The 10,770-nt window shown below is 55.6% G+C and overlaps 1 protein-coding gene across 1 annotated transcript in view; it reads left to right on the top strand.

The window, feature by feature from the left end:
• Positions 1-10,361, top strand: part of BRE (brain and reproductive organ-expressed (TNFRSF1A modulator)) — a 343,490-nt gene extending 333,129 nt beyond the window's left edge. The window contains exon 12 of the mRNA XM_005874839.2: positions 10,039-10,361. Within this exon, the coding sequence (XP_005874901.1) occupies positions 10,039-10,102 (64 nt within the window). The 3' untranslated portion in view covers positions 10,103-10,361. The remainder of the gene's footprint in view (positions 1-10,038) is intronic.
• The last annotated feature ends 409 nt before the right edge of the window (positions 10,362-10,770 follow it).

Genomic DNA, 10,770 nt, shown 5'->3' with positions numbered 1-10,770 from the left:
CCCCCCCCCCCCCCCAGTTCTAGGCCACAGCTCAGTGCCGTGGGATAATAGCACCTACCAGTTTAGAGCACTTGACGATGTAGTAGTGCTCAGCAACCTGGAGAGCCTTGCGATGCCACATGAATCCATGTTAAAGGACCTTCTGGGGCCCAGCATTTGGAGGGCACGCACGGTGCCTCTGTGCGCCTGGTGAGTTGCGCTGCCCATCCTGCTCTTTCTCCCCTCTCCCCGGCCCTCGGAGGCTCCTTCTTCCAGGTGCCTTAGTGCCTCCCGAACCAGATGGGCAAGAGAGAGAGAGGGAGCCAGGTTCATCCCTTTGGTCCATTGTTACCACAATCGTAATTCTACTGAAAAGCCACCCAATGCAGGTTCCTAGAGAGGGATCAAGACGCCCGTCACCACCTCCGACACCCAAACTACAAGAGGGCAGACCATGTAGAAGGGGTTGTAAGAGCGAGTGTGGGTGTAACAGGAGTTGACAGTAAACAGCTCTCGAAGTTCACTCCCAGGCTGTTGGTAATTCAGATCTAATAGAGGAAACAAAAACCAGCTAAGATGTTGTTTGGGAGGGGGAGGATCACCAAATAAAAAAAAATTAGATACCACCTATGTCCCTCCTTCCTTGTGCGGATGCGCAGGCAGCGGCGTGATTCGGTGTGGATCCCGCTCACTCCCGTGCTCCCTCCATGGAGATCCTGGCCGTGAGGAAGGAGGTGCGCGTCAAGTCCAGCAGCGCTGGGTCACAGATAGCACTGCCACCACCCGGTGTGCGACCCTCACCGAGTTACCTGCATCTCTGAATCGCAGATTGCTCCTTGGCAAAAAGAGAGCCAATAATACCTCACTGGTGGCAGCGACGGCTGGCGAGTAGTAGGCACCTCCCCTCCTTTATGCTCCCAGCGTCCAGACTTTTACCACAATCCACAGGAAGACGTTTATTTTCTATCCTAATCCAGTGTATATAACGGAAACAAACATTTCACACAAAAACATGTCTCCTTGCCACATGTGATGTACTCTGCTCCTATTTGACTCGATTTCAGTGCTGTTCGGGACCCACTAAATCGATTTCACAACACTCGTGGGTTACACCCGTCGTTTGCACAGGCCTCTTTGATACCAGGTGCGGATATCACTTTCCCACCATGGATGTATGATCCTCCTTTCCTTTCTGTCCTTCCTTCCTGCCCCCTCTCTCTGTAACTGGCATACGGGCCCTCCACCTGCCCAAGTCCTGCCCTCCTGCCAGCCTGCCGTGGAACAGCACGCAGCTGGCCCCCAGGGGCCGGGACGCCAGCAGGGAGGGCAGCCGCTGGCAGTTTCTTTATCTGGAGTTGCTGCTTTTCCACCTGTAAGCCCAGAGCCAGGCGTCTGGGGAGGTTGTTTCAGCTGCCAGGTGGGGGATTACAGTGAAAAGAAGAGGGACCATGCCATCCTGTGCCCCTCCCCGAGACCTTCAGGGTATCTGTGAGCACCCAGCTAGGAGGGCGAGTACCCAGAGTGCTGGAGTGACCAAACGCTGTGCCCAAAAGACAGCAGGTGGGGCCCGAGGCGCTGCGGGCGGCATGAGCTACAGCCTCTGGATGCTGAGAGTCCAGGGGAGAGACCAAGGGACAGCCAGCAAACAACACAGAAGCCAGAGAGGCTCTCAGGGAAGGAGAGGGTGGTTTCATGCCCCGAAGAGATGGTCCCCTACATGTTCCATCAGCCCTTGGGGGGCCTGGCCCTTCCGTGGAGGCAGGTGCCTGGCAAGGCTGAGCAGAGGCCTTGGGCACCTCCCGCCAGAGTGTGACTTGGGGCCTGGACCCCACAGTGGTCGGGACCCACACTCCGCATGGTCAGCTCTGCTGGGACCCTAGCACTTCCTCTTTGAGGCTCATCCTTTGGTTTTTCCCCTGTTGCTGACTAAGACGGCAAGGGTAATTTGTGATCTTGGCCGTGACTCACCACCACTGGACAGGCGGCAGCTTCTCCCTCACGGTCCAGCACAGGTGGCCTGCAGAGGAGCCCTTCTTCTGGCCAGGCCTGTGCAGTGACCAGGCATCCTGCCTGGGCATATGTGTGGCCGTCAGCAGGAACCTATGCTGAGCTCCTGCTCGTGCAGCCCTGGGCAGACTGAGCAGAGGACTTGAGGTGCCCGCTGCCAACCTACCTGCCACCGGAGGCACACCTGGGAGGCGCACATGGGGAGACAAAATGAGCGTAGGCTGCCCCTCTGCTCTGGGGTCCCTGGCCCAGGCAGCACCATGTTCCTTAGTCCCCTGTACCCACTATCTGGCCTCAGCCCAGCCAGGTGCATGCCATCATCTTAGCTGACCCCCCCCACACACACACACACACTCACACACACACATCCAGGTCCAACCTTTCTCAGTGGCCACATTGTCACCTCCTCCTCTCAGCCTCTCATCTGGTAGGTTCTTGATGGAGACAGCATCAGCCTGAAAGTCAGGAGACTGGAGGACTGGCTCAGACTGTGCCTACTAGCTCTGGGGCCTTCAGTGAGCCCCTGGGACATTTGTTCATTCATCCATTCATTCATTCATGCACCAAATTGAAATTCACCTGCTGGGAAGCCCTAAGGAAGGTGAGCATGGGGCCCCAAGGCTGAACCGGCCCCACACTCTGCCTCAGGTGCCCACGAGGGGACCTGTGCTAACAGCTGTCACTGTTATGAGCCATATTCAGTTTTCCCTTCCCTGTACTGATTGGACAATATGAACCCTGAGTTTTCTTTCTTTTTTTTTTTTTTTTTTTTTTTTTTTTTTTTACAAAATTCTATAATTCTACGTTTGTCTTTAAATGAGCCAAATGTTTACATTCGTTTGAGAACTAGTTATTGAGCAGCTGTGTGTTAGGTAGTATTTGTGAAGCCGGGGTGCAGAGATGGATGGATGTGACACGGTCCTGCCGTCCGGAGCTTCTCCTGGGTGTGGGGAATGGTTGGGATGGCAGACGCGTGCACAGAGATGGAGCCCAGAGCAAGGAGCCTGGGAGGACTGCCCTGCCCCTCGCTCTCCCGTGGCTGGCTGGCCCTCTCTGCCCTCCTCTCCTGCTCTTACACTGCACCGGGGATACCCAGGAGCAGAGGTGCTGGCAGCCCTGGGAGCGAGGCCTGGCCCTGCAGCTGAGGAAGCGGGCGCAAGCTGCTGTATCCCAAGCAACTGGCCGGGCTTGGGAGACTCCATGGAGTGCCTCAGGAGAGAGAACTACTGGGTAATCTGACCAGTTTAGGAAAGCATTTAAAAATACCCTATGATTTAGAAGGAGCCAGATTTCATCCCAATTCTTTGATGTCTAGATTGGATCCCAGTTGGTTGTTTATTGAACTTCTCCTAAACAGCTCTTGATTTAATTCAACACATACTGAGACTTTAGTCGCAGCCATATGGCCGGCGAGGAGCCCGAGCTGCATAAGATGTAGTCTAGACACCAGTCTCTACATCTCAGGTCAGAGCAGACCGTCTGGGCCGAGGTGGGAGCCGCGTGCCTGGAATCCAGCAGAGGGGAGGTCAATTCCAGCTCAGGACCAGGGCGCCGCCGGACCCTGAGCTTGGGGTATTTTCTCCTCAGTATGAGACCAAGCCTTTGCGTCTCGTGTCCATGTTCTTGATTTGAAAGTTTGGACCCCTGAACATGAACCCGGCCTGCTCAGGGGTTGGCACATTTAGGGAGGCTGTGGGCGTGTACTCATTACAAGCACTTGTTTGTTCCTCAAGCTCACACTACAGTGCCAGGCTGACATCGCCCAGGGCATGGCTGCAAAATAAGCGCCCATTGCGCCAGGCACTGGCTCACCAGGCCGCCCAGAGGTGTGGGCAGTCTGCACAAGGCATTCGGGGGCTTGGGGTGAAGGGCCCTGAAGTGGAACCAGTCTCTCTGTAGAGACCTATTATAAGGATGACCCCCTTTGACATGGGGAGAGGAACCCCAAGTGAGTCAGTATTTGCAGTGGCCGTTCATGACAATGAGGACTAGACCACGAGGCATGATTAGCGGGACTTGTCATTCACTATTTACAGGACTGCTTTGATTTGCAGACCACAATCAGTCTTCATATGACTGATTGAAAACATGTGCCAGTTAAGTCACCGCTGCAGAATAAAACTGGAAAAAGAAATGAGCCTTGGATGTTTGGGAACTTGCCTCTATTTGCCAAAATGAATTCTGACTTGATTAATATGTTCTTGGTTTCCTGACAATGAGGGTCGTGTCCCCGAACCACTCCTCCCGCCTGCCCCGCCACCACGTTGGCCTGACTCTGGCCAACAGCATACGGCTCATCTGTGATTGTCCAGAGAAAAGTGTTTTTGAATTCCAGAGAGTCTACTTTTGCTCCTGTTTTGGAAGAAGGCAATTGTTTAGGCCCTTGCAGAATAACAGGTCCTATGTGAGCGAGGCTAAAGGCAGCAAGACCACAGGGCCCTCCACGCAGCCGTGCTTCTGTGAGATGTGCTCGGGGGGCCCTGGGGTCGGAGTGGCATCGGGCAGGCATCTTGGCGAACCTGCTAAGCTTGTTTTGCACTGGCAGATGGGAGCTGGTGTGAGTGGCAGCCGGGCCCGCGCAGCCGCTTCCTGCGGCTCCTTCCCTTCCCAGAGTCCACCTCTTTGGGCTTTATAGCCTGTTTTTATTTTCACTTCCTTAAGCTGTACTGATTCAGATTTTCAGATGTTGACTTCATGGACTTTTGTTCTTTTGAAAAGGTTCATTTAATAAATTAAAAACTAACTACAGTAGGGAAAACCCTGCTGCTGAGACCTTGTTGAACAAAAATTCCTAACTGCCTCCCCCAAGGTCTCTGAGGATGCTCCTGATGGCCCCCTGTAACTCTCTGTAGGGGTCCAGAGCACCTTCCCCAGACACGGGGACTATTGAATGTCTCATCCATTGTTTCCCCTATCAACTCACTCCGGCTTCCTCACTCCAGGCCTCCTCTCATGGGAGGGCAGTGGGCTGGCCCAGGCCTTCCATCCCTCACAGGAACTGCCTGGGGTACCACCACCTTCTGCTCCGGGCTCTGCAGTGCCCATCACTAACCCCGCCCCATTTGTGCGGAAGTATCCCAGATGATGGCGATAACCCCACCGCCACCTCGCACGGCCACCACTTACGACACATCGGACCCTGGGCTTGGCTACCCTGATTTAACAGAGGAAGAACCAAGACACAGTGAGGTCACGTGACTTACACAAGGTCACGTGGATATCCTAGAGCAGTGGTCGGCAAACTCATTAGTCAATAGAGCCAAATATCAACAGTACAACGATTGAAATTTCTTTTGAGAGCCAAATTTTTTAAACTTAAACTATATAGGTAGGTACATTGTTATTAACTTAATTAGGGTACTCCTAAGCTGGCTCTTGCTAAAAACGTCCTCAATCTGATTGAGGTACATTCGCTGAGGTTGACCCCTTCCAACTCTCCCATCCACACTCGTCTTGTATACTTGTTTCATCTATCCCCTTTCCGAAACCTACTTCTGCACATGGGCCACGAAGTTTCAATCGCACTGTACATGCGCGCCCGCACGTGGTATTTTGTGGAAGAGCCACACTCAAGGGGCCAAAGAGCCGCATGTGGCTCGCGAGCCGCGGTTTGCCGACCACTGTCCTAGAGCCATAGCTGGATGGCACGTAGAGACCATCAAGTACAAATCTTGTTACAGCTGAAGAAAGTGAGTCCCACTTTCCAGTGACCAACCAGCCGGGGTGGGGACCAGAACCCATGTCTTCTGCCGTGTGGTTCAGTGCTTTTTCCACTTCCCCACTGTCTCCCCTTCGTGACCCATACTATCCTGACCAGAAAACGGTCAATTAGAGGCCAGCTTCGATGCCCCCACCATGGGCAGTCAGAGCCCCATGATTCTTAAACGCCTTCCAGTCCACAGCGTCAACTCCCCCTGGCCAAGCCTTTGACCAGAGCCCCTCACAGGCACACCCAGCAGGGTGGCAGGAGCCAGCAGGGCCTGCAGACGCCTCCACTGCAAGGCTAATCCTGAGAAGCCACGTGTGTCACCAGCAGCTCTGCACTGGATTTGAGATGCAGTGTCCCAGCGACTCTGCTGGATGTTCACCCTGAGGCCGCCATCTCCATGCCTCCACCTGCCAGCCCGGTGTGACAGTGAACAGTGCAGGGAATGCCGAGCTGAGGGCAATGACCCTGGGACCTCACCACACAGGGTCCGACTGTCCCCACAGACTCGCGGCCTCTTCCTCTCAGACCCAGCTCGGTCCCTCGGTAACAGTTGGCATCTATTGACCATCTGTTATGACAGCACCAGGCCAGGTCTCACTCCTGAGCATTGCCCTTTAAGGTGGGCATTATTCCTCTCTTTTGTAGGTGATGAAACTAAAACTAAAAAGGGGGGTCTCTTGCCCAAGAGGTACTGCCAGTAAGGAGCAGGTGTGGCGGGCTCCAGAGCCCACGCGCACTGCCCGTCCATCACAACCTGCCATCTGCAGGGCCCCCGAGGTCACCAGGCTCGGCTCCCTGCTTTGTAGGTGAGCCCAGAGAAGAGCTTTAACCCTGGACCCAAGATTCAGAAGAGTAGACCCTCTGAGCATCTCAGTTCCCCGACCCCTGCTCCACAGAGTCTTGTCTGCTCGGCCCCTGCTGTGCCTGCGAGCTGAGACCTGAGCCAGGAGCCAGGCCTGCTCCAAGTCCTGGAAAACCTTCCATTTACTCTCCTAGCCTCAGACCCTGGCATTGCACTGAGTTCTGATTTTGTAAAACCGGGTGCAAAGGGCCTGGGATAAACAAAGGATCAGAACCTTCCCTCGTCCTAAGGCATGTTGAGCTCCAGTTCACCTAAAAATAAACTCCCCGTGTGAGGAGAACGAGGGCCCGGCTGCCTCGGGTCCCTTTCCTGCCTGCGGTCTCTGCCAGCCAATGGGGGGGCGAGGCCTGCCCTGCCGACCCTGCAGCACTGTCAGAGCTTGCCGTACACTTTGTCTCTGGGTTAAAGAGGTTTTCAAAGGTGACACATAACTAGTGCTGATGGCAGTATATACTCGGGCAGCTCTCCATTTTCTCCAATAAAAACGTGAAATAAATGAAAACAGCGCTTTAAAAAAATCTATCTATTGGCTGGGAGCCATTGTCATTTCCCCACCCTTAACCGACTTCACGAGGTCGCTGAGCGAGCGGCACTGCAAGCTGGTGGTCTCGTGCCTGTGAGTAACCTTCTCCAGGCTCTTCCCTCCAGGGCACGCAGTAGGGCTGCGGGGAAAGCCCGGGGCAGAACAGGAGCCTGCAGAACTGTCTGAAGCAGGAAGGAGCTTGCTGTCAGGCGTGCTCCCTCTTGACCACAAGGAGCAGCCCCTTCCCCCAGAAGTTCCCCAAGAAAACCAGGGCTGCTCTTTCCTCCTCCACGCTGTCTCTTGGCCTGTCCCCTCCTCACCAGGGGGCGTCTCCTCTGCTTCATCCCAGCCCCCATGAGGACCAGGAGAGGATGTGCAGGGGTAGGTAAGCGCTTAGGGTCTGAAGTCTCAGAGAAGGTGACAGTTTGGACCGTGTTAGCAAGATGAGGATGAAGGAGGGGCTTGATCTTTCTTTCTCACCAATTGTTGGCAGTTTAAAGTTTGAGAGTGGACGACATTTTCTTCTTCAGTACCTGAGTATTAACATTCATGTGCTTCTGGGTGCCGTCTCTCGCCTTCTTAAACAGCATGTAGTGGACACGCCTGAACTGCTTGCAAACGGGCGGCCCTCAGTCGTCACCTTAACGACAGCCACCACGGGCCTGCTGAGCGCGCAGTGGCAGGTGTGGGGTCACCGGGAGGGGACGTGCTCTCGCTTCCTAGGGCTGGCAGGCAGCCCAGCAGGTGAGACGTGCGCGCAGGTGACTGACGCCCTGGGAGAGGCACAGTGTCCACGTGCAGGGAGAGGACCGGCCGGTGGCCGGGGAGGACTTGCTGGGAGCAGGGCCTTTGGCCTGAGCGTGGAAAAGGCCCCCTGTGAGGGGAGAGCAATGGCTGGATTGAGGGCGGAGGTCACACCCAGGACTGTGATGGGCTTCCCAGGGCCCGACATCCCCAGCTACATGAGACATCACAGTGGGGAGACTCACCTGCAGCTTTCTTAGCTTCTCAGAGGGGGCGGGGTGGGGGGACAAGATCCCAAAAATGTAACGGAGGTCGCGGGGACCTTCTTTAGAGTGTTGTGGAGCCAGAGTGGAAGTCACTGAGTGCGGCTGCGAGTTTGGGGGCGTGAAGATTCTCGGTCGGTGGTGACGTAGAGGTGAGGTAGGCCTGTGTCCAGCGAGAAACCGCTCCTGCAGCGGTTTTGTTGAAAGGTAACAAGACCGAGAGCCAGAGGGTGTCAGGAAGGAGGGGACATTCGGGAGGAAGAGGGAGGACCTGCAGGGTGAGTCCACCCTAGGGCCTGGGGAGAGGGGGGAACAGAAGTGCAAATGGGCCAGAGCACTTTCAAGTACCGAAGCGTGGGGAGCACTTCTTTGGGGAGAAACACGCTGAATGGCAGAGAGACAGCAGGCCCCGGGACTGGAAGTTTGGGGGAGGAATGGGGCTGGAGACCCAGACTGGGTGGGTCTCTGCTGCCGGTGGTGTCGGTGGTGTCGGCAGGCAGAGCCTGGGGCGTGGAAAGCAGGGCAGGATGGAGGAGACCCCAGGGGAGAGCTGGTCTGGGAGTGGGGAGCTCTGTGGTGCTAATGTCTCCTCGAAAGAGAGAAAGAGGTGGTGGTGGGGGGCGGAGTGGTCCACTGGTTAAGTGCTGCAGAGGCTGCAGAGGTGGGACTGAGGGCAGAGCAAAGCTGTGACATTGCAGAGGGCTTGGGTTGACTTGGTGCTGGGGGGCAGTCAGGGCCACCCATAACTGCACTGGGCTGTGATCAGGGAGGGCCCCCGCCCCTGCAGGAGGATCCCTGAGTTTTTCCGGGAACTGCAGTGCCACGCGGGTTAGAACTGCACCCTAAATAAAGTGGACTGCGGGCTCCCTTGGGGGAGGTGCATGAGGCCTCTGCAGTCCTGGTGACGAGTCTGCTTGGTGGCTCTTGCTAGTTCACACTGCAGTTCTGGGAGAGCCACTTCCGGATAAGTACTGCGTGACTTCTCTGCTCATACAAGAGTGAGGGGTGGAAGAGAGAGGTAGGAGGCAAGCCTGGGTAACCAGGCATGGGGTGCCCACCCAACCTGTCTAGCTTCCTCTCCCTCCACTTACTGCGTTTGGCTCCCAGCTCACAGCAAGCCATCCCTGCCCCCAAGCCACTGCCCCTGCTGTCTTTCCCGGGCACCCCTGTAATGCCTGCTCCCCCTCCGCCTGCACTGATCACCCCAGGTGGGTGCCTCCTGGCACCTCCGCAAGGGCCCTTCCCACCTCAGTTGGTGTTACCTATGTGTCTGTCTCCTCTACACTGAGACCTCCTGTGTGGCAGGTGCCATATCTGTGTCATCTCACAACCCCAGTGCCCATGCCTGATGTACAGCATAGGCCCGTTTCTGCAGATTCCAATCTGGGTGCCAGAGAGGCAACGGCAGAAGGTGTGCCCCTCCCGGCAGGAGGCTTTGACTGACAGGGAGGGAGGGTCCTCTTGATGCCCAGCCTGGCTTTCTTTCCAGGAGACCAAGCTACATATATGGTTGGGAATAAATGGAGACCGGGGATAACTTAGAAATCCTTTTAATTAGACCCTCTGTCTGCATGAAGTTAACGGTCCAACTGAGTGAAAAGTGCAACCTCTTTATGTTTCAGACGACGAGAACGGCGGTGGTTGGGTGGTCAGTCTCTGGCTTGTCGGTGGACAGGCCTTGCCTTTGGGCTGGGAAACGGCAGACAGACCTGAGTACTGATGTCTCATAGGAGGTCTGTGCCCAGGCCCTTTCGTCTCCGTGCAGACAGAACAATCGTGAAGCGCATGCAGCTCCCTAGGAAAAAGCCAGAGGCTTTGCATCGGAAGGAAAATCCAGCCCAAGATGCCTGAACAATAAATAACAACTGTCCTGTGTTGGGTGGGGAGCGCCGCGTCGCCCTTTGCTGAGTTGTTTGTGCTAACACAGCTCCTCTCCCCTCTTTCCCACCAGGGCTTATTTCAGAACCTTTGTCCCTCAGTTCCAGGAGGCAGCGTTTGCCAATGGAAAGCTCTAGGAAACACCAGTCTGGAGCGGTGGCCAGCCAGACTGCTCTGTCCACATGCGTGTCAGCACATGTGCTGCTTCCTGGAAGCCACTTGGACCGTCTTCAGGCAGCGTTTTCACCCCACACAGCAGCTTCGCGAGCCCGCCTGGAGCCCACGCTGGGGCTGGCTGTGGTGAGCTCCTCGAGCCACGCCCCGCCCCCCCCTCAGTTCTCCCTTTGTTTCCTTCAGTGTAGTCCTGACTTGGAAGAAATAAAGTCACAAAAATCATGATGCAATATTTTTCCAGGGAAAGTAAGACATCATAAATGCACACACCCTTATTCTTTGTCCCTAAGACCTCTTGTAAGTGTTAAGATTAAACCGTGTGTGTGTGTGTGTGTGTGTGTGTGTGGTTTACATTTCCCACCATTTCCCACTGGGGCAGTCCTCCACTGGAAAAGGCGCTGCCCGAACCAAACTGACCAGCCTGCACGGTTTCAGCCGTCCACTCAGCCAGGCCCAGGCTGCAGCTCAGAACCGCTGGGTCCAGCAACAACCCCCTCCCCACCCCTACAGCTCCGTGTGCACAGCCCCTGCTGACCCCGAGGCTGTCGTTCGTTTGCTGAATGTGTGATGAGTGTGTCCCTCTCTCCTCCTCACCCCTGACGGGAGAGCTCTTGGGGCACCTGCAGCACTG

This window comes from Myotis brandtii, unplaced genomic scaffold (assembly GCF_000412655.1).
Source record: "Myotis brandtii unplaced genomic scaffold, ASM41265v1 scaffold454, whole genome shotgun sequence".
In the NCBI taxonomy this organism is placed as follows: domain Eukaryota; kingdom Metazoa; phylum Chordata; class Mammalia; order Chiroptera; family Vespertilionidae; genus Myotis; species Myotis brandtii.
The sequence above is the reverse complement of the archived record's forward strand: the minus strand, read 5'-3'. Positions and strand labels throughout refer to the sequence as shown.